The sequence below is a fragment of the Chanos chanos genome, chromosome 16 (genome assembly GCF_902362185.1).
Source record: "Chanos chanos chromosome 16, fChaCha1.1, whole genome shotgun sequence".
NCBI lineage: Eukaryota > Metazoa > Chordata > Actinopteri > Gonorynchiformes > Chanidae > Chanos > Chanos chanos.
The window spans coordinates 9,334,805-9,358,702 of NC_044510.1; the positions used below are offsets into that span (position 1 = coordinate 9,334,805).

A 23,898-nucleotide genomic window follows, 5' to 3' on the forward strand; every position below is an offset into this window, starting at 1 on the left:
TAATATTAAAGACTTACTCTAAGATTATTGATTATCTGTGGACATTTGTACTTGCTTTTAGCCTATGTCCACACCCACATACAGAAGAGCAGTATAACAGGCATCACATACACACACCACTGTGTTATTGTTATTGTTACAAAACATTGTATAGTACGGTACAAACTTATTTTCTGTGATGTATGCATTGAGAGTACAGTGATTTGCAAAGGGGTTGCTAATACTAACTATTACTTTAAGATATTCAGAGATTTTAAAGTTAATGTTCGGATTCACAATTCAAACAAATACGTTCAAAATGGCTAAATTAACCTAAATTACATTTTTATGAGAGGAAAGAATCAAAGGTGAGAAAAAAAAATTCAAAGTGGTTTTCAGCTATGTATTGCTTGTATAAAATGTATTGGTTAGAACAAACTGGCTAAAAAAAAAAAAGACATTTCATGCTTAAAACTGCATCTGACTTATGATGGTCTTTTTTTTTCAGATACCCAATCACAGCTTGATGGTAAGTTACACACTTAAGCTCAGCTAGCTTTTCAAGGATATTGTATCCACTTTAAAACTTCAGTGTGTTTTTCACTGCCTAATATGCTCTTCTTCTTCTCTCCACATCAGTGTGTGGCCTGGCCCCACTAAACACCAGGGCAGTGGGGGTCCAGGACGCCCCTGCCGGGGCCTGGCCTTGGCAAGTCACCGTGCAGACGACTTCACTATTTGGCGGCCATTTCTGTGGTGGCACCTTAATCAACAAAGACTGGGTGCTGTCAGCGAGTCGCTGCTTTCGATTGTACGTAATCATCCAGATTTATGAATGTAACAAAACATTGGCACGGTCTTGATCATGAACGACTTTTCATTTGTTATTTTCCTCTACCTCAGCTATACAGCTTCAGATATCATCGTCTACCTGGGTCGTCGAAATCAGCAGGAATCCGACCCAAATGAGGTGTCAAGAGGTGTGTCTCAGATCATCATTCACCCTGACTTTAACTCTGCCACCAGTGAGAATGACATTGCTCTGCTGCGTCTCTCCTCCTCTGTAAATTTCACTGACTACATCAAACCAGTTTGTCTGGCTGCAGAAAACAGCACCTTCTACAATGGCACTGACAGCTGGGTCACGGGTTGGATATTAATTGAAGAACTTGGTAAGATCATGTGAAACAACGTGTTGAATTGCAAGATCCTGTGAAGTGACACATAACATTTGATGTTAATTTGATCATATTAATTGGGCTTTGATTAACGTTGTTGGGAACACAGAGAGCAATCATTCTGTGCAGCATTATTAAAGTGCACAACCGTTACCAAAGATGTAAAGACGAAGTTCACCTCTTTTGTCTTGTGGGCCAAATTTTTTTCAGTTGACTCTTAGTAATTAAATCATCAAAGCAGCGTTCTGATATGCTATTTCAGTAGTTTCTGATAGTCATTTAGTAGGATGTCTGTACTGTAATGATAGGGCTTGTGGATCCATTTGCACAGATCCACAGTGTATTATCAAACAAATCCGTTACTGAAACCAGTTACTGAAGTCCAAAACACAAAAGAGAATCAGAAAACCGATAAACCGGGTCAAAGCCATACACAGGATAGACATAAAAAGAAGCACAGGTTTGGTAATGCTTGGCGGGATACTCAGTTCCTCACAAACTAATGCCAGGCAGAAAGTTTGACATATACAGGACATGCTAATTAGTCAATGAGTTAAAGATATGGTTAGAAATCAGGTGGGGAGGAGCTTCACCAGATTGGAAGTGACTGAACCGCAAGTTGGCTGCAGGCAGGTGTGACAATGACCAAGTAAAAATAATTTTACATCCTGTTCTATTCACTAATTGAAAACATGCCAAAAATCCAAGTGTTCTTTAAAAAAAAAAAACCAACTACAAAAAAACAGGTTCTTGTAAACACTACCAACAATGGTCATATTTAGCCCTGTTTGTCAAAAACAAATAAACTACCATTAGCTTTGTGAGCGAATTTTCATTGTGAAATCGAGTTCTACCCAGATAGCAATGCTGTCCACGTACCTTTAGCTCTGATTTAACATCCCATTGAATCTAATTAGCAGAGACAGTAGTTTGTACACATGTTCAAAATACACAGACACATTGTCTTAATGCATGTTGGATGAGCCAGTTTGGTGGTTTTATACGATATATGTTTATGTGTTTTAGATTATTTTGTTCTGTGAAGTAACAGTAAGTGACTGACTTAGATGTGTCTGCTCTGTTTCTGCTCAGCCTCCGGTAGAATATCTCAGATTTTGCAGGAAGAGCAAGTGTCAGTAATGGGAAACAGGCAGTGTAAATGTATTTACAATAATATAAGCGATGACGTAATCTCAGACCAATTCATCTGTGGTAGAAGCAATGGCCCCTGTGTGGTGAGTCTCTTTGTTTTGATATCGTTCTGTCTCATACAGTTACTAATATCAGTATCTTCCAAATGTTTTTATTTCTGTTAAGACTCTTTACTTTTTGTTGTATTACATTCGACTGTCACTGTAAGCAGTTTGTAAAAAAAACTAACACTAAATTACTATTACATTCTTTTTTTTTTAGGTCATTAGTAGTCTCTAAAAATGATACTATTGTGTAGCAAGGCACTGTATTTTACATGCTTTTCTAATATTAATAGATTAAGCAACAATATATAAGAACAAGAAATGATATAGTAGAGCAGTGCTTCACTGAGCAAACTGAACTCGTTGATCTATGACATTGTCACTCCACAGTATGACGGAGGAGCTCCAATGATGAGCAAACAGGGCTCTCGCTGGATACAGTCAGGCGTTTTCATCACTACATTCACTTGCTTTTCACAACCATCTGTATTTACCAGAGTGTCCCAGTACCAAGACTGGATCAACTCTCACATCACCACTGACCAGCCCGGCTTTGTCAGATTTACCTCCAGCGGCACTGATGGCGATTTGAGTGTGAGCTGCAGTATTGTGCCTCCAATCACCACCAATGTGACCACCACTGTCAGTACTGCCCCCACTGCCACCACTGTCAGTAAGGCCACCACTGTCAGTACTGCCCCTACTGCTACCACTGTCAATACTACCCCAACTGCCACCACTGTCAGTACTGCCACCTCTGTCAGTACTGCCCCTTCTGCTACCACTGTCAGTACTGCCACCACTGCCACCACTGTCAGTACTGCCACCACTGTCAGTACTGCCCCCACTGCCACCACTGTCAGTACTGCCACCACTGTCAGTACTGCCCCTGCTGCTACCACTGTCAATACTACCCCAACTGCCACCACTGTCAGTACTGCCACCTCTGTCAGTACTGCCCCCACTGCCACCACTGTCAGTACTGCCACCACTGTCAGTACTGCCCCCACTGCCACCACTGTCAGTACTGCCACCACTGTCAGTACTGCCCCTACTGCTACCACTGTCAATACTACCCCAACTGCCACCACTGTCAGTACTGCCACCTCTGTCAGTACTGCCCCCACTGCCACCACTGTCAGTACTGCCACCACTGTCAGTACTGCCCCCACTGCCACCACTGTCAGTACTGCCACCACTGTCAGTACTGCCCCTACTGCTACCACTGTCAATACTACCCCAACTGCCACCACTGTCAGTACTGCCACCTCTGTCAGTACTGCCCCTTCTGCTACCACTGTCAGTAGTGCCCCTACTGCCACCACTGTCAGTACTGCCCCTACTGCTACCACTGTCAATACTACCCCAACTGCCATTAATGCAGTCACCACTATCACCTCTAGGAGCACTGCAGTCACTGCACCCTGTAAGTGTCCATCAAATGTCTCCAAAGTATAAGTAATTCTCTCTCTCTCTCTCTCTCTCTCTCTCTCTCTCTCTGTGTCTGTCTGTCTCTCCCTGTCTCTCTGTCTCTGTGTCTTTCTTTTTGATCAGAATATAATTTATGAATGAAGTTCTATGAATGACACGCACCCAGTCACCCATTTTTTTATTCTATCCATATTTTCTCTTCGCTGATTTTCTTCTTCTTCTTCTTCACTTCTGGTTTATCTCATCCATCAAGTCCCACCTTCTCTTTAGGAACTGCCCTCCCATAAGTATCATTCCCACAAATCGTACCCACATGACTGAACTAATTAAAACATCTAGCTCCAGAGCCTGCTAGCTCCACCCTCTCCCTCACTTCCTTGCTCCACTCACTTTTAAATGACATTTCTCTCTCCGTCTTTCCTTTGCTCCATGTGTCGCTCCTCCCTTGGTATTTATTTCCCTCTCACAAGATTTTTCCTGTTATCTGGATTCTGTCCCATTGTTTGTTTGTTTGTTTGTCTTTGTTTTTTCTGGGGTTTTTTGTAAGCTTTCTATATTTATCTGAACTTGTGATGCTACATTGTACTTATAAATGGTACTTATTATTCATTCTGACCTGTTTTTTTTATATACCTGTCCAAATTTTTATGTTGTAACAAGACTTTGGGCTTTAAACCTCCCTCTATCTCCCCCCTCCCTCTCTCCCTCCCTCCCTCTCTCCCTCCCTCCCTCTCTCTCTCCCCCTCCTTCCCTCCCTCTCTCTCTCTCTCTCTCTCTCTCTCACTCTCTCTCTCTCTCTTTCTCTCATTTCTGGTTTCCTGTTTAGCAACTGTACCTCAAACCTCAACTACAAGTACCTCAATTTTGAAAACATCCATTACTTCTTCAGTCCCAGCCCCATCCAGTACAACCTCTGCTCTTAGTAAGTGCCCAGTTGCTTAACTTATTAAATAAGTTGACAGCTTTAGACACAACCTTGTAACTACACACATATCATACAGTATTGTAAACTCATCTTCTGGATTTTATTGTATTGATGAAGGTTATCTTCATTATTGTCTCCTAAACGATACTTTGAATGTACCCATTCACTATTGTTCTTAAGCATCTTACTCTTTATTCTCGTCCTCCTTCTGTCTCGCTCACTTTCTCCTCCTCCCTTTCTCTCTCTCTCTCCCTTGTGCTTCCTGGTTTTCTTTGTAGCAATAACTATCCCTTACTCTTCAACCACGACAACTCCAAAAACTCTCTCTCTATCTTTTCAGCTGTGGTCTGTGGCAGTGCCCCTCTGAACACTCTTCGTGTTGGGGGCAGTAGTTCTCTGGCGACTGGAGGCTTATGGCCATGGATGGCCAGTCTGCACCATGGAGGCAAACACGTATGTGGGGGTACACTGATCACTGAGCAGTTCGTCCTGAGCTCTGCTGACTGTTTCTCCAGGTACCAGCTGAATGACAAGGTCCAATATGTAACTGAAAAATCTAAGCCAGTGGCAGCTGGTAATGGCTGTGAATTTTCTAAATGTGACCATTTCCTCCCTTTTGCCAGCTCCACCAATGCTTCAGAATGGACCGTGTTCCTCGGCCGTCTCAATCAAAATGGTCCCAACCCTAACGAGGTCTCTCTGAGGGTGAGCAACATCACACTGAGTAACCTGACAGGCAACAATGTGGCTGTTCTGGAGCTGGCCAGCAAACCCACACTCTCAGACTTCATACAGCCCATCTGTGTGGACCTGGGAACAGAGACCTTCTCCACAGGAACACAGTGCTGGATTGTGGGTTGGAGCTCAGGACAAGGAGGGGGTAAGAATGTGTGTGTGTGTGTGTGTGTGTGTGTGTGTGTGTGTGTGTGTGTGTGGAGAGAGAGAGAGAGAGAGAGAGAGAGAGAGACATGGTGTGTGTGTGTGTGTGTGTGTGTGTGTGTGTGTGTATGAGTGTGTGTGTGTTTGTTCATACACATTCACGCCTGCAACAGTTGCAGTTATTCCTAACAAAAATATTACCTTAAGATGGGACAAATCTTTATAACATAACCTTACTCCTTTTTGTTCATTTTTTCCCCTCTCTTCCTTAGTTCAACAAACCCTTCAGGAGGTCCAGACTACCGTGGTGGATTGTGGGAGTTCAGCCTCCCCTGAGAATATCTGCACTGGTTTAGTGACTTTACAGCAGGTATTTCATCGATATATTGGTCTTTTTCATGTGCTGAGCAGAGCTACTCAGAGCAAAACTGTTATCTGATTGTAACAAAAGTAACCGAACTTATCAACATAATATTTTGAAATTTGAACATGTATGATCATGAGCATCCAGAGATTTTTGTCTTTCTGGCTCTGTCTCCTAAATATCTAATTATTCGTTCAGACCAACCTTAAGAACAATGTTTAAAACCTGAGAGTTTTAAATGAAAATATTGTGCAAACTCATTGACTAAATTAAATATTATTATTTCAATCTACGTTAACTTGTGTTATCATGTTAGTGGCATATGCTTGATCTGCCATAGCCAAAATTCAGTCTAGGCTAGGGTTCGGGAGAATATTTTTCATGTAAACTGAACTACAATGGAAACTGCTTATAGTGATCACGTCTCTCTGGGTGAAATTGATCACTATAAGCGGTCGATCATTATAATCAGTTTTTTTCCTTCTCTTTATTTCTCACACAGATTACCATCAAATTGACATCTGTATATTTATTACATTAATACAAAGTAATGAAATGGACAGCATCGCTATTTACAGAATTTTATGGACTCTTTCAAAATGTAATAGGCTAGGCCTACAACTGCTTCAAATGCTTTTCAAATTATGTACTGCACAAATGAAATTACTGAACTGTGTATAATTTAAATACACTGTAATACAGTACAGTACTGTATATAAAATATAGCTTATTGTTGTTCAAATTATAATTAGGGTATAGCCTAAAATGTAAAAGTGCTGTGTGGTTTACAAAATACAATAATGTCAGTAGTGCAAATACAGGATAAGCCACGGCTTGGCAGGGCTTTCAGTGCATTTCTCAACTTAACAGAGTTGAAATTAGACTGTAGGTTATCAATGCCAAAACTGGTAGCAGAATTTGAAATCAAACTTATCCGTAAAAGTTTCGCTGCTGCATCTCGTTGGTTGGTTTTTGGCAGTCTGTTATAAGCTTCGATGAGTCTGCATTTGTCACTGAGAGAAAATGACTTTCTTTTTCCCGTTATGATTTCTGTGCACCTCAAGTGGTTAGCCAGATGCAGACGGTAAAAAAAAAGGATTACCTTAGTTTTAAATTTTATCCATATGTTGTCATGTATACAAAAGGCCCAGAATGAACACTGTAAGCGGACGACTTGATTGCTATAAGCGAATTACACAGTGCTACACTTATATAGAAATGATTCTGTCCTAAGCTTTTTGTTCCATATAAGTGGTTGATCACTATAACCGTTATCATTGTATAAGTGGTTTCCATTGTAATTCTTTCATGCGCTCCATAATAGGCAGCATTATGTGTTTCATTATCTGTTTCCATGCCATTCTCTCTCTTTCTCTCTTTCTCTCTCTCTTTCAGGGTGATGTTGGGGGCCCTCTGATGTGTAAGCAGGGCCTGGCATGGTTCCAGCCTGCAGTTTTGACTGTAGTTAACAGTACCTCAAGCAGCAGTAGTCGCAGGAACAATACCAGTGGCTTCATGGTCTTCAACCGACTGGTGCGCTATAACAGCTTTCTGCGCAAAGCTGTCGACAGACTCCCTTCACCAGCCTTTGACAACTCATCCTCTGTCCCCAGCAGCACTGTGTCCCCGACAACCGCAACCGTGGAAACCATCCCAGGAGCTGGAACATCTCTCTCCCTTTCGGTCACCTTTCTTCTCCTTCTTTCACTCCCTGCTTTCTTCCAAGCCATTTTTTAGGTCGTGAGATATTAAGTTGCCCATAATTTGTCAGACTAATCACGTAGTCTGTAACCACTGTTTTATAATTTAAAGATGTGAGATTATATTGGATGACAGGGATCTTCTGGGTAGTATTCTGGAGGCCTCATCTTGTAATAATTGTTTACGTTTATGCTGATGCTTTGATTCGGTCTTACTGCTGTTTCTCACTGACTTGTTAAATTCCATCTCAGTTCTCCATCATAACATGCTTTGCTTTTCATCTCACAAAAAAAAAAAAAAAAAAAAAGCTTTTGCGCTTCAAACTTTGGCATAGTGGCCAGAAATTTTGAGACACATTGATTTATAAAACACTACAATCCTTGACACTGTGATGCTTTATAAGTTGCAGAATACATCTTGTCATCAATGTATAATTCCTTGCAGTAAGGATCAGAGAAAAGACACTGAAGGAGACAGACAGACAGACAGACAGACAGACAGACAGACAGAGAGATAGATAGATAGATAGATAGATAGATAGATAGATAGATAGATAGATAGATAGATAGAAAATGCAACTGCATCAATGTAGCCATTTATTCTAAAGTTATGTCAACCACTTATTTCTGTCCCTGGCTGATCAGGAAACCGTTTAAATTATGAGGCATGTTAGATCAATAAATGTATGAGTTATTTCTCTCTCATATCATAACTCTCCATTTCATTATCTCTATGTAGGAAAACCACTGAACATACAAAATTAAAGACAAACTTTTTACCTCACAAAATGATTCAGTGTATGATATGTATGCTTTGCTTCAGCGTGTTCTTATTCTAGTGTTATGACTTGTTCAATATGTAATAAAATACAAGATTTAACATCATAGCATTTTAGGAATTAGCAGTCTAGGGCAAGCTACTTAAGAAAATATAAGAAATAAAGCCACCAGTTATTCTACAAAACTCAGATCAGAGAAATGAACGCTACAGTGAAATATGGCGAGCTACAGTTCAAGCTACAAGGCAAAAGCAACTGGTTACACTGAGGCTATTTTATGACTGATGTCAAGTCTGAGGCTAACTGAAGTAGTAATAGCCACCAGTCAAACAATTTGTTCTAATAATTGTTTATATTAAAAAGGGGGGCACAAAATACCTGTATTTATATTACACTTGTCTTCATGAACTGGATCTAATATAGCAACACCCCCAAAAGAAGTTCAACATAAAATAATTCACAAATCTTGCCAGCAGTCCTAAAAAATTGATTGCGGATCTCCACTATGGTGCCACCTTCGTTAAAAAAGAAAAGAAAAGAAAAGAAAAGAAAAGAAAAGAAAAAAAAAGCTCCACTGTGCTGACTGAGAATCAGTCCCAAGAGAAAAGTGGGAAAAAAATCCATACCACCCGATCTACACAACATGAAAACATGCCTGACAGTAAATTTGCATAACAGCAGCATGAAGTGAAGAATGTCTCCTTTAAAAAAAATCCAGTTCAACTAGTTGTGTACATTTATATAAGATCTGATTTTGACTGGGCAGAATATATTTTAGTACCTTCCCGTACCTTCTTGAATATAAATCGCTGTGTTTCTGTGGGTGAAAATTTTCAGCCTGGGCCAGATCTAACCAGGTCCCAACACCACACGGTACCTGTTCTGAGACAAAACAATAGGAGTCTAATATTGAGTCCGATGCAGTGTAAGTTTATTGTATAGTTCATACAACAAACTGAGTCAGGTCCCGGGGAGTGACTGACGCATTCTCACAAAGCACCGATTTTTATACATGTTCTCTCCAAAAATGATACACATTACCTCATCTCTTTGTATGTGGAGCGTGCCGGCCCATCCTCACAGATTCCCTCTCAACTCTGATTTACGTTACATCATTATTGCTTATTTCCTTTACATCTAGCATATGTTGTCACCAATATTTACTGCCCTGCTCATTAGTGGAATAAGACGTACCATGAAACCTTGAACATTTCACCCTCTACATGCATTGTTACTGACCACGACACTCTGGCAGAGGCGCCTTTCTTATCTCACATGCAGCCCCTAAAGGGCATCACAGGCATCTTCTTTTTGAACGCGGAGAACTTGATATTTCTTGTAATACAAAAGATTGTATAGTTATAACTTTTAATATAAATGACTACAGTGACTCACCCCTATAATAATGAATACATTATTGTTACATTGTTTATCATGGTTGCTAAAATGGTTATCTTAAGGGAGCGTATTATTTCTCCAACATTTCAACTGACAGTAGTGATTGTTCAGGTCTCTGGTGTAATCTGACTTGTGTCCCTCGTGTGTTTTTCCTTTGGTTTTAGTCGTTGGAGCTTGCAGAAGAAACCAGTTATTATTATCTCTTTCCATGCCATTCTCTCTCTTTCTCTCTTTCTCTCTCTCTTTCAGGGTGATGTTGGGGGCCCTTTGATGTGTAAGCGGGGCCTGGCATGGTTCCAGCCTGCAGTTTTGACTGTAGTTAACAGTCCCTCAAGTAGCAGTAGTCGCAGGAACAGTACCAGTGGCTTCATGGTCTTCAACCGACTCGTGCGCTATAACAGCTTTCTGCGCAAAGCTGTCGAGAGCCTGCCTTCACCAGCCTTTGACAACTCATCCTCTGTCAGCAGAGTCTCCAACAGCACTATGTCCCCAACAACTGCAGCTGTGTCCCCAACAACTGCAGCTGTGTCCCCAACAACTGCAGCTGTGTCCCCAACAACCGCAACTGTGTCCCCAACAACCGCAAATGTGGCAACCATCCCAGGAGCTGGAACATCTCTCTCCCTTTCGCTCACCTTCCTTCTCCTTCTTTCACTCCCTCCTTTCCTCCAAGCTATTTTTTAGGTCGTGGGATATTAAGTTATCCATAATTTGTCAGACTAATCATGTAGTCTGTAACCACTGTTTTATAATTCAAAGATGTGAGATTATATGGGATGACAGGGATCTTCTGTGTAATATTCCGGAGGCCTCATCTTGTAATAATTGTTTTTGTTTATGTTATTAATTCTTTCTTACTGCTGTTTCTCACTGCTTTGTTTTAATTCCATCTCAGTTCTCCATCATAACATACATTGTTTTTCATCTTACACAAAAAAAAAAAAAAAACAGGAAGAAAAGCTTTTGCGTTTCAAAATCGGCATCGTGGCCAGAAATTTTGAGACGCATTGATTTATAAAACACGATGATGCTTGACACTGTCATGCTTTATAAATTGCTGAATACATATTGTAATAATAGCCCCTGTGGGGGAGACTGACAAGTCAGGGCCAGATATGACTGAGTCCCACCGCCACACTATTTGCTGCTCTTCTGGCGCTAAGTCTTCAATGAATTCATCATCATCATTTTCTGACGCTTATCCGGGACCGGGTCACGGTGGCAGCAGACTGAGGAGGGTAGCCCAGACATCCCTTTTCCCGGCTACATCCACCAGCTCCTCCTGGGAAATCCCAAGGCGTTCCCAGGCCAGCCGAGATATATAATTCTCCCAACATGTCCTGGGTCTCCTCCCACTTGTCCGTGCCCAGAACACCTCCACAGGGAGGTGCCCAGGAGGCATCCTGACTAGGTGCCCGAACCACCTCAACTGGCTCCTTTCAATGCGGAGGAGCAGCGGCTCTACTCCAAGCTCCTCCCGGGTGTCTGAGCTCCTCACCCCATCCCTAAGGGTGCGCCCAGCCACCCTGTGGAGGAAGCTCATTTCCGCCGCTTGTATCCGTGATCTCATTCTTTCGGTCACTACTCAGAGCTCGTGACCATAGGTGAGAGTTGGAACAAAGCTCGACTGGTAAATTGAGAGCCTTGCCTTCTGACTCAGCTCCTTCTTCACCACGACAACCGCATGACAGCCGCTGCCGCCCCAATCCGCCTGTCGATCTCCCGCTCCATTTTACCCTCACTCATGAACAAGACCCCGAGATACTTGAACTCCTCCACTTGAGGCAGGAACTCAGTCCCTACTCGGAGGGGCCAAGCCACCTTTTTCCGGCATAGGACCATGGCCTCGGACTTGGAAGTGCTGATCCTCATTCCGACCGCTTCACACCTGGCTGCAAACCGCCCCAATGCGTGCTGGAGGTCACAGTTTGATTAGGCCAACAGAACCACATTATCTGCAAAAAGCAGAGACGCAATCCTGAGGCCATCGTGCTGGACACCCTCCTCACCCCGACTGCACCTTGAGATCCTGTCCATGAAAATTAAGAACAAGATCGGAGACAAGGTACAGCCCTGGCAGAGTCCAACACTCACTGGGAATGAGTTTGACTTTGTGCCGAGAATACGGACACAGCTCTCACTGCGGTTATACAGGTACTGAATGGCTTGCAGCAGCGAACCTGGCACCCCATACTCCCGCAGTACCCCCCACAGGACACCCATAGGGGACATGATCGTAAGCCTTCTCCAGGTCCACAAAACACATGTAGACTGGATCGGCAAATTCCCATGATCCCTCCAGTATCCGTGCAACGGTGAGCAGCTGGTCTGCTGTTCCACGGCCAGGACGGAATCCACATTGTTCCCCCTGGATCCGAGGTTCGACAATCGGCCGCAGTCTCCTTTCTAGTACCCTGGAGTAGGCTTTCCCAGGGAGGCTGAGTAGTGTGATACCCCGATAATTGGAGCACACTCTCCGGTCCCCTTTTTTAAAAATGGGGACCACCACCCCCGTCTGCCACTCCACAGGCACTGTCCCTGACTCCCACGCAACGTTGAAGAGGCGTGTCAGCCATGACAGCCCAACAACATCCAAAGCCTTCAGCATTTCAGGGCGGATCTCATCCACTCCTGGCGCCTTGCCACTGCGGAGTTTTCTAACTGCCTCAGTGACCTCTGCCAGAGAGATGGGTGACGACCCTCCTGAATCTTTTGGCCCTGCCTCCTCTGTGGTGGGCGTGTCAGTCTGGTTTAGGAGCTCCTCAAAGTGTTCCCTCCACCGTCTGACCACATCCCCAGTCACCACCAGGTTGGGATCAGTTGACAGCTCTGCCCCTCTCTTCACCCGAGTGTCCAGCACATACGGCCGCAAGTCTGATGAGACTACTAGCAAGTCGATCATCGACCACTGGCCTAAGGAGCTCTGGTACCAGGTACATTTATGAGCTGCCTTATGCTCGAACATGCTGTTCGTTATGGACAATCCATGACTCGCACAGAAGTCTAACAACAAAGCACCACTCAGGTTCAGATCGGGTAGGCCGTTCCTCCCAATCACTCCCCTCCAAGTCTCTCCATCATTGCCAACGTGAGCATTGAAGTCTCCCAGTAGAACTACAGAGTCCCCAGATGGTGTCTTCACTAGGACACTTTCCAGTGTATCTAGGAAGGCTGGGTACTCCAAGCTGCTGTTCAGCACGTACGCCATCACGACAATCAGAGATTTCCCCCCTGCAACCCGAAGGCGCAGTGAGGCGACCCTTTTGTTCACCGGGACAAACTCCAACACAGCGGCGCTAAGTCGGGGGCTTACATGTAACCCCACACCTGCCTGTCGCCTCTCACCCCAGGCAACTCCAGAGAAGGACAGAGTCCAGCCCCCATCCAGGAGTTCGGCTCCAGAGCCAAGGCTGTGCGTAGAAGTAAGCCCAAATATATCTGGTTGGTATCGCTCCACCTCCCGCACAAGTTCCGGCTCCTTCCCCCCAGAGAGGTGACATTCTACCAAAAGCCAGTTTCTGTACCGTAAGTCCAGTCCGCTGGGGTCCTCACCTCATCCTGCCACCCGTGTGGCATCGCACCCGGCCCCTATTTCTCCCCTCGCAGGTGGTGGGCTCATGAGAGGGCAGCCCCACGTTGCTCATTCGGGCTGAGCCCGGCCAGACCCCGTGGCAGGTCCAGCCACCAGGCGCTCATCTACGAGCGCCCCTCCCAGGCCTGGCTCCAGGAGGTGGCCCCGGTCTCCTTATTCCGGGCGAGGTGCCTGTATCTTTGTGGGTGCTGATCATAAGGGCTTTCAGAATCACTTTTTGTCTGGCCCCTCACCTGGGACCTCTCTGCCTTGGGTGACCCTACCAGGAGCTAGATGCTCCAGGCAGCACAGCTCCCAGGATCACAGGGACTCACAAACCCCTCCACCACAATAAGCTTGCGATTCCAGGAAGGGGCAAGAGAATGCAACTGTCAAAATTTAACGTAAAAAGATGCTTATGCGCAGGGGGACTAGTAATCAGCATTTCCGTCTTGCCTGCGTTAAGCATCAGGAAGTTTGTGGACTTCTAACTTTTAATAGCACAGAGACACACCTCAAGGTTAGCCAATTCAGAGCGGTCATTGTTCTTGATTGGTAAGTAGATCTGAGTATCATCAGCATAACAGTGGAAGTTAATGTTATAGCTACGAATATTATCTTCCAGACAGAGCATGTAAATAGTGAACAGAGGAAGGCCAAGGACCGACCCCTGAGGGACACCAAAGTTAAGCTCTCGGTACTCAGATGTCACACTATTATAGTGGACACACTGCTTTCTCTCTGTGAGACAAGACTTAAACCAAGAGAGCACCAGGCCACGAATGCCAATTTGATTTTCCAGGCACTTTAACAGTATGGTGTGATCAACCGTGTCGAATGCTGCAGTCAGATCAAGAAGGATAAGCACTGAGGTATCACCAGCATCCATGGCTAGTAAGAGACTGTTAGTCATTCTAGTTAGTGCGGTTTCAGTGGAATAAAAACACCTGAAGCCTGACTGAAACACTTCAAACAGGATGTTGGAGGACATATGAGAGATGAGTAGAGCAGGTTCAATTTTTTCAAGCATTTTAGAAAGAAACGGAAGATTAGAGATTGGCCTATAATTATTTAAGGTTTCTGGGACAAAGTTAGGTCTTTTAAGTAAAGAGCTAATCATGGCTGTTTTAAAAGCAGAGGGTAGAATGCCCGACTTAATCAACATATTTAAGAGGCTGAGGTTTATAGGGCCGAGGACCAAGAAAAGATCTGTGTAAAGTTTAGGAGGTAGGGGATCGAGCAGGGCAGAGGCTGGTTTAGCAGAGTGCACCAATTTGGAGAGAGCATCTAGGGAGATGGGCTTAAATTGGGTTACAGGGCACACATCCTGATTAGGCTCTGGGGCAGCAACAGAAAGTATACCGGCCCATTGATTTTGTTGACTAATTTGAGTGTCACCACGGATTAAGTGTATTTTCTGCGAGAAATATTTGATAAAATTGTGTGCGGTAATAGAGCTGGATTGAGGGGAGTGATTCTGGGTCAATTTTGATACTGTATCAAATAAGATTCTCGGGCTGTTTTTGTTGAGATTAATAATTTTTGAATAGTAGGCAGATTTGGCCATGGAGACAGTGCCTTTATAAGCTATCAGGCTATCATGCCAGGCTAAGCGGAAAACCTCCAGTTTAGTAGCATGCCAGTTTTGATCTAATCTTCTACACGCTTGTTTCAGTAGACGTGTATCATTATTAAACCAGGGTGTTATATATTTACACCTATTTTTTAGCATTAATGGTGCTACCATATCTAATGCATTATGGATGGTACAGTTTATACTGTCCGTCAGATCGTTCAAAGACTCTTGTCGATCACTGAAAGAGGTGAGGGCAGCGGGAAGCAGGTTAGCGAGCGCGACAGCGATGGAAGCTTTAATGTGGCGTCAGCTACACACCAAGATAGAAACTAGAGGAGGAGAGGGGAGCGTGACCTGGAAGGTAATAAGAAAATGGTCAGAAAGGGCAATGGAGTAGGGAGATACAACCACATGAGAGATAGTTAGGCCACAAGCTAGAATAAGATCTAAGGTGTTGGCATTGGAATGAGTGGGTTCGTGGACGTATTGGTTAAAGCCAAAAGTGTCTAAAGTAGATGTGAATGCTTTATTAAGAGTATCATATATTAAATGACTCGGATCGGGATTGGGGGCAAAAAAACTTGATCGGGACATCCCTAGTGATGCCCCTTTGTATGCAATCAACTGAAATGTCCCTCTTAGAAATGCAAAAAATTTTCCAAGTATTTGGTCAATAAAGTGGTCTGAGTTGTGAGTTTAGATGAATAGCTAATTAGGCAAAGAATAGCAATTCTTTTTCCATTTATGTAGCCATCCAGCCCACTGAAATATGCTCGCTGACCCGCTTCTCTTGCTTGCTTGATGTGTGGGCATACTGCTGCTCTCGCCTCTGTGTCAGCTGATAGGATGTGCTCTGCAAAGCTTATATTCAATTCCTTGCATACTGCAGAGCCCTTGGCCATACGCCAGAGCTCATCTCTGAAGTGCTCTGAGGTGGTGAACTGCATTACGACATAGTGATGTCGGCCCTCCTCCTTTTTGCGCAAGCGATGTACCAAATTAACAATACCGTCAATCTTGTCAGACTAGTTTGGAGTGATTTTGATCAGAATCAGTGACACCTTCTCGCTTGTGTTTTTATTTTCTTGCTCGTCGAGTCCGTGCAGTTTCAGATTCCAGCAGCGTTTAGAACGCTCAAGCTCTAGGATTCTTTCAGAGGTTGTTCACAGTGGCGAGAATGGTGGCATTAGATACCTCCGCTTCATTTTTTGATTTCTTGAGTGGGACTGAAATTTTGGTTGGGGTTTCGGGTAGGGGATGCCGTGCTTTTGAAGGTAGGGTTTCCATGTCATGGTCGCTAGCATTATCACAGTTATTGTGCAGGAGCAGTGAAGTAGCAGCAGTGACGTTACCCTTTGGCATTACTAAGGGTGGTGAGAACAACGTCAAATGAAAGTCGAAATTTAGACTTTGCACAACAGTATCCACAGAACAACTTCTGCATTAAAAAGAAAGAGTAGTTTGTAAACTTTTGGGGGTCAAACAGACGGGTCACTTAAAAGAAGGTGTGCCCAGTTTGCCATTTTACCAAATGCTCTTCCCACTTTGATTTTGCAATGCACAGTTACACTGTTGACAGAATTTAACACATTTCCTGTGAAAATGGCTAGCCGGATGCACGAAATGGCAACGGGATGCACCCGTTCTAGATTTCATGCTGTTCCACATTTCATATGACATCGGCAAATCAATGGAACAAAAGTTCTATTACTGGGTAAATATCACCATTTCTAGGTCCACCGTAACATTGTCATGAGGGGATGTTGTCATGCATGTGTTGTGTTTCATTCAGTCCGGTTGCTGCTGGCTAGCTAGCTAACGTAAGCTGCGGTTAGCTCGCTAGCTAGCGTTATCTGATTTGACGGTGTTTGAGCATTGGTATATACAGCAGATGCTGTACTGGGACTTGTGAGATGCAGCTCTGCTACCACCATCTTGCAGAGCTGTCCTGACTCGTTCAAGTAGTAGAAAATGCCAAACTTTTGTTCTGCTTTTGAATATACTAATGGAAGAACCAAGCAACAGGGAATAACATTTCAGAGGTGTGAAGTTATTTTAGAGTATTTTACTGTTATGAACGGGATGAACTTGATATTTGTAACATGAAGTTTCTGTCTTGATACTAAGTTAAACTAACTTAGATTATGTCAGGTAAAAAAAAAAATTTGCATTTTATTAAGGTTATGAGTTAGTAAAATGATGAGAATGATATTTATCAATCATCAACTTTGTTATACAATTATGTGAGATTAGAGCTGTATTTGTATTGTGCCTCTGTCTTGTGTAAACATACAGCCCAAGTCCTTTCCCTGGAGCTTTTGTTTTCAGTTGTACAAAACTTTAAGACTGGTTTATCACAATCAAGATTTTGAACTGGTTCAAGGAACGAAAACAAAAACCAGAAACCATCGATATTTCACTAGGAACAAAAACGAAACCAGAAACTTTATATTTTGTAATGTTCTGGAACAGAAGCATTTATTTGAAATAATGGTAACCGGTTAATAACGTTATCTCTTCATCCTTTTATTTATCACAGCAAATTAAAATATGTTCTGCTTGCAATGACTTTAGTGCGGAGTTTACCTCCTGTCTACCTCTGAACATTACTGAAGTCTTAGGATAGCGGACATAAATTTACCGGCAGCAGGCAGTAATATAATGTGAAAGTGAATTGTGTCGAGGGCTCCCTATTTGCATCCAGAGGAGGTAAATATTATAAAATGTTGGTCTTAGACATCAACCTCATCAGTGTTTGATAGATAGGCTAACAAGTAAAGAGAACTAATGTTGCTAGCTAGCTCCAGTTAGGCTAAACATAATGTGCCCCACATAGCCTATTAGCAAGCTTGTTAACTGCAGCATTAAAATGACAGTTTCTCATGACCGGGAAGCCACAGTGGATTTCAGCACGAGGACAGTTTGGACTGCAACAGTCCTAATTAGTGATACAGTGCTTTTTTTTTTAACGTTTTGTGACATTAACGATAGAAACTATAGAGTAAAATATCTATCAATAGACATTTTTATACCACCCAAAAGATACATATTGTCAAGTCACACAGCCTTACATGCAATGTCGTTAACTGGTATTTTTTGGTTCTATTTGGTTCGAGAAGGATAATTTTAAGGTGGAACGCAAGACCTGAAACATGAAAAGACCAATTCTGCTCAGAACGAACCGATTGGAAGAAAAAAAAAAAAAAACTGATCAGTGTATACCTGTCACACTGCAACTCTGCATAACCCTGCTGATACACTGGATATTTTTTTGTACATAATGTGTGACTTAAGAGTAAATTATCAAAATGTGAATATGTCAGTATAAATGATCAGAGGACAAGCCCTTTACTCTGACCTGCAGTGACCCGAATGTTTACAACGTCTGGCTCCGCCTCTGATAACCAGGGGGTCTTCCAGATGCTCTGAATTTTTACCAAATCCGCTTTCTGGAACACCGCCAAGGTGAACTAAGGGGAACCAGGAAGTGACTAAAAACCTTACATAAAAATGACTAAACATTATCTGGATGCTTGTAACAGGCAGCTGACACAGGTAAACATCCTCTAATTCAAATTCCTTTCCAATGAAATGTTTTAAGAAAATTAATATGGCAATCAATATGGCATGAATACAATTTATTATAAAACAGATTCTAATACGTTCTTTACATTTTTGGAGATAAATACCGTCTTATTGGGTTGTCACACTTGGCTTATGTCAGACAGCATTCCTGCATTTAGAGTGACTCATGTGAGAAATGATTGATGTTGCTCATGAGGAGAGAGAAAAAGAAGAGACTGATACATGAAAAAGGATTGTTAGTTTAAGGTATATTGCCCAACCATATAGAGGGGGTTGGGCTTAATAAAGCAAAAGGATATTTAAAGGCAGAGTTGTGAAACACTGTCCTCACCGGTGATGATGGAAGTGATCAAGCCATTTTGCGTGTTGTTTCTTGTCACCTTTTTAGTGAAAGGTAATTTCATTATCTCTTCTGAATCACCTGTTTATTTGCATTGTACCCTACCTGGATAGTCTGTAAAAACGTATTGGGTGAAAAAATTCTTTTCACATTTTAACATGTTATATGATATCAGTTATATCATTAACATTATAATATAGCTTCAATTTTTGACAGCTACACTGCTCTCAGGCAAATGGTTTCAGCTATTTAGGTCTAACTGCTTCTTCACATCATGCGGTTTGCCTGTTTGTTAGGAGACTAATACAGCTCCTTTATTCAGATATTAAAGTATGTATCTACTGTCTGTTTGTGAATTCATACTGGATAGTTTATTTTATTTACTTTTTTTTTTTTATTCATTAAGTTTTATTCAGACTTTAATGTTAGATGGTATGACCCCTTGAAACCTATGAAACCTATTTTGTAAAAATGTACAAAAATAAGTACGATTTCAGTTAAAGGGCAAAAACTGTTAATTTCGGTCCAAATTTAGCTGAAAAGTGTTTGTTAATGAATTTTTATCCATGATGAAGAGAAGGCAAGGAATGAAAATACAACTCAAAAAAACCAAAACATTGACTCAGTTTCTGTTGATCAACAATAAGACGTTTCTGAATGTCATGCAAAGTAATTGCAACTGAAGACCAGATGAACCAGCTACCTTACATGATCATAGCCACACCTGATACACAGAAGTTTGAAGAATGAGGAGATGATCTATGGGCTTACTTTGCATACAAGAAACAGAAAAGACTGCGAACAGTAAAGACTGCATTATGAGGGAAGAACACAACAAATATAAAGAGGCACCTGACGCAACATCATTCTGTTTTTTGTTCTTTGTTTTGCTTTTTTTGGGGGGGGGGGGGTGGGGGGGTTGTCACTTTCTTTTTTTTAATTTATGGATACATACAGACATACATACAAACATACAACGCAAAACATATAATAAAACATCACATCGATCCTATCTCAGGATTACTATATTACAGTACAAATAGAAGAAGAAGGATCTTCAGTTAGCAATAATAATAATCATAATAATTATAGTAATATAATCAATCATTAGTTATAATGATTGTTACAACTGTAAATAATCATAAGTGGTAACAGTAATAATATCATTAATAATAATCGTCATCATCATCATTGGTGTAGTACTTTCTTTTTATATATCACTTGCCTGTCTGTTTTAACGCTTCTAAAGCAAACATGGAATGAACATGTAGAACTAAAATGTAGTACTTTATCTGTGGACATTTGGACTTGCTTTTAGCCTATGTCCACACCCACATACAGACGAGCAGTATAACAGGCATCACATACACACACCACTGTGTTATTGTTATTGTTACAAAACATTGTATAGTACAGTACAAACTTATTTTCTGTGATGTATGCATTGAGAGTACGGTGATTTGCAAAGGGGTTGCTAATACTAACTATTACTTTAAGATATTCAAAGATTTTAAAGTTAATATTCGGATTCACAAGTCAAACAAATACATTCAAAATGGCTAAACTAACCTAAATTTCATTTTTATGAGAGGAAAGAATCAAAGGTGAGAAAAAAATTCAAAGTAGTTTTCAGCTATGTATTGCTTGTATAAAATGTATTGGTTAGAACAAAATGGCTAAAAAAAAAAAGACATTTCATGCTTAAAACTGCATCTGACTTATGATGGTCTTTTTTTTTCAGATACCCAATCACAGCTTGATGGTAAGTTGCACACTTAAGCTCAGCTAGCTTTTCAAGGATACTGTATCCACTTTGAACCTTCAGTGTGTTTTTCACTGCCTAATATGCTCTTCTTCTTCTCTCCACATCAGTGTGTGGCCTGGCCCCACTAAACACCAGGACAGTGGGGGTCCAGAACGCCCCTGCCGGGGCCTGGCCTTGGCAGGTCAGCTTGCACAGATATTTTGGCTACCATTTCTGTGGTGGCACCTTAATCAACAAAGACTGGGTGCTGTCAGCGAGTCGCTGCTTTCGATTGTACGTAATCATCCAGATTTATGAATGTAACAGAACATTGGCATGGTATTGAACATGAATGACTTTTCATTTGTTATTTTCCTCTTCCTCAGCTATACAGCTTTAGACATCATCGTCTAGCTGGGTCGTCAAAATCAGTTCGAATCCAACCCAAATGAGGTGTCAAGAGGTGTGTCTCAGATCATCAGTCACCCTGACTATAACTCTGCCACCAGTGACAATGACATTGCTCTGCTGCGTCTCAGCGCGTCTGTAAATTTCACTGACTTTATCAGACCAGTTTGTCTGGCTGCAGCAAACAGCACCTTCTACAATGGCACTGACAGCTGGGTCACTGGTTGGATATTAATTGAAGAACTTGGTAAGATCATGTGAAACAACGTGTTGAATTGCAAGATCCTGTGAAGTGACACATAACATTTGATGTTAATTTGATCATATTAATTGGGGTTTGATTAACGTTGTTGGGAACACAGAGAGCAATCATTCTGTGCAGTATTATTAAAGTGCACAACCGTTACCAAAGATGTAAAGACGAAGTTCACCTCTTTTGTCTTGTGGGCGAAATTCTTTTCAGTTCCTTCCTAGTAATTAAATCATCAAAGCAGTATTTTGATCTGTTATTTCAGTAGTTTCTGACAGTCATTTAGTAGGATGTCTGTATTGTAATGATAGGGCTTGTGGATCTGTTCGCACAGATGCACAGTGTATTATCAAACAAATCCGATACAAACCAGTTACTGAAGTCCAAAACACAAAACAGATTCAGAAAACCGATAAACCGGGTCAAAGCCATACACAGGATAGACATAAAAAGAAGCACAGGTTTGGTAATGCTTGGCGGGATACTCAGTTCCTCGTAAACTAATGCCAGACAGAAAGTTTGACATATACAGGACACATAAACATAATATATGTTTATGTGTTTTAGATTATTTTGTTCTGTGAAGTAAAAGTAAGTGACTGACTTAGATGTGTCTGCTTTGTTTCTGCTCCGAAATAATGACTCTGAATTTGCAGGAAGAGCAAATGTCAGTAATGGGAAACAGGCAGTGTAAACGTATTTACAATGATACAAGCGATGACATAATTTCAGACCAATTCATCTGTGGTAGAAGCAATGGCCCCTGTTTGGTGAGTCTCTTTGTTTTGATATCGTTCTGTCTCATACAGTTACTAATATCAGTATCTTCCAAATGTTTTTATTTCTGTTAAGACTCTTTACTTTTTGTTGTATCACATTTGACTGTCACTGTAAACAGTTTGTAAAAAAACAAACAAGCACTAAATTACCATTACATTCTTTTTTTTATAGATCATTAGTAGTCTCTAAAAATGATACTATTGTGTGGCAAGGCACTGTATTTTACATGCTTTTCTAATATTAATATATTCAGCAACAATATATAAGAACAAGAAATAATATAGTAGAGCAGTGCTTCACTGAGCAAACTGAACTAGTTTGTCATTTTTTATTTTTGACATTGTCACTCCACAGTATGACGGAGGAGCTCCAATGATGAGCAAACCGGGATCTCGCTGGATACAGTCAGGCGTTTTCATCACTACATTCCGTTGTTTGTCACGCCCATCTGTATTTACCAGAGTGTCCCAGTACCAAGACTGGATCAACTCTCACATCACCACTGACCAGCCCGGCTTTGTCACATTTACCTCCAGCGGCACTGATGGGGATTTGAGTGTGAGCTGCAGTATTGTGCCTCCAATCACCACCAATGTGACCACCACTGTCAGTACTGCCCCCACTGCCACCACTGTCAGTACTGCCACCACTGCCACCACTGTCAGTACTGCCACCACTGCCACCACTGTCAGTACTGCCACCACTGTCAGTACTGCCCCCACTGCCAGCACTGTCAGTACTGCCACTCCCGTCAGTACTGCCCCTGCTGCCACCACTGCCCCCACTGCCAGCACTGTCAGTACTGCTCCTGCTGCCACCACTGTCAGTACTGCCCCTACTGCCACCTCTGTCAGTACTGCCACCTCTGTCACTTTTACCCCTACTGCCAGCACTGTCAGTACTGCCCCTGCTGCCATTAATGCAGTCACCACTATCACCTCAAGGAGCACTGCAGTCACTGCACCCTGTAAGTGTCCATCAAATGTCTCCAAAGTATAAGTAATTCTCTCTCTCTCTCTCTCTCTCTCTCTCTCTCTCTCTCTGTGTCTGTCTGTCTGTCTGTCTGTCTCTCCCTGTCTCTCTGTCTCTGTGTCTTTCTTTTTGATCAGAATATAATGTATGAATGATGTTCTATGAATGACACACACCCAGTCACCCATTTTTTTTATTCTGTCCATATTTTTTCTTCACTGATTTTCTTCTTCTGCTTCTTCTTCTTCTTCTTCTTCTTCTTCACTTCTGGTTTATCTCATCCATCCATCAAGTCCCACCCTCTCTTTAGGAACTGCCCTCCCATAAGTATCATTCCCACAAATCATACCCACATTACTGAACTAATTAAAACATCTAGCTCCAACCCTCTCCCTCACTTCCTTGCTCGATTCACTTTTAAATGACATTTCTCTCTCCGTCTTTGGTTTGCTCAATGTGTCGTTCGTCCCTTGGTATTTATTACCCTTTCACAAGATTTTTCCTGTTCTCTGGATTCTGTCCCATTGTTTGTTTGTTTGTTTTTGGTTTGTTTGGGGTTTTTTGTAAGCTTACTACAATTATCTGAAGTTGTGATGCTACATTATACTTATTTATAGTACTTATGATTCATTCTGACCTGTTTTTCTTTTATATACCTATCCAAATTTTTATGTTGTAACAAGACTTTGAGTTCTAAACCTCTCTCTCTCTCCCCCTCCCTCCCTCCCTCCCTCTCTCTCATTTCTGGTTTCTTGTTTAGCAACTGTACCTCAAACCTCAACCACACGTACATCAATTTTGAAAACACCAATTACTTCTTCAGTTCTAGCCCCACCCAGTACA

General features: G+C 42.0%; 3 protein-coding genes across 3 annotated transcripts; all 3 read left to right on the forward strand.

Moving 5' to 3' along the window:
- Nucleotides 1-611: 611 nt before the first annotated feature.
- On the forward strand, nucleotides 612-1,165 carry LOC115829796 (serine protease 27-like; the record flags this gene model as incomplete). Its single annotated transcript, XM_030793959.1, has 2 exons — nucleotides 612-790; nucleotides 883-1,165. Coding segments are annotated over 2 exons (462 nt in total), but the record flags the coding sequence as incomplete, so codon positions are not given.
- Nucleotides 1,166-2,761: 1,596 nt separating this feature from the next.
- Nucleotides 2,762-12,653, forward strand: LOC115829798 (transmembrane protease serine 9-like). The gene is made up of 7 exons (XM_030793962.1): nucleotides 2,762-3,026; nucleotides 5,050-5,224; nucleotides 5,333-5,589; nucleotides 5,861-5,958; nucleotides 7,348-7,587; nucleotides 10,079-10,297; nucleotides 12,585-12,653. Exons 1-7 carry the CDS (start codon nucleotides 2,762-2,764, stop codon nucleotides 12,651-12,653), a joined length of 1,323 nt encoding a protein of 440 aa, XP_030649822.1.
- A 5,833-nt stretch (nucleotides 12,654-18,486) lies between these two features.
- LOC115829799 (chymotrypsin-like protease CTRL-1) lies at nucleotides 18,487-23,210 on the forward strand. The gene is made up of 4 exons (XM_030793963.1): nucleotides 18,487-18,531; nucleotides 21,078-21,269; nucleotides 22,438-22,716; nucleotides 23,193-23,210. Exons 1-4 carry the CDS (start codon nucleotides 18,487-18,489, stop codon nucleotides 23,208-23,210), a joined length of 534 nt encoding a protein of 177 aa, XP_030649823.1.
- Nucleotides 23,211-23,898: the final 688 nt, after the last annotated feature.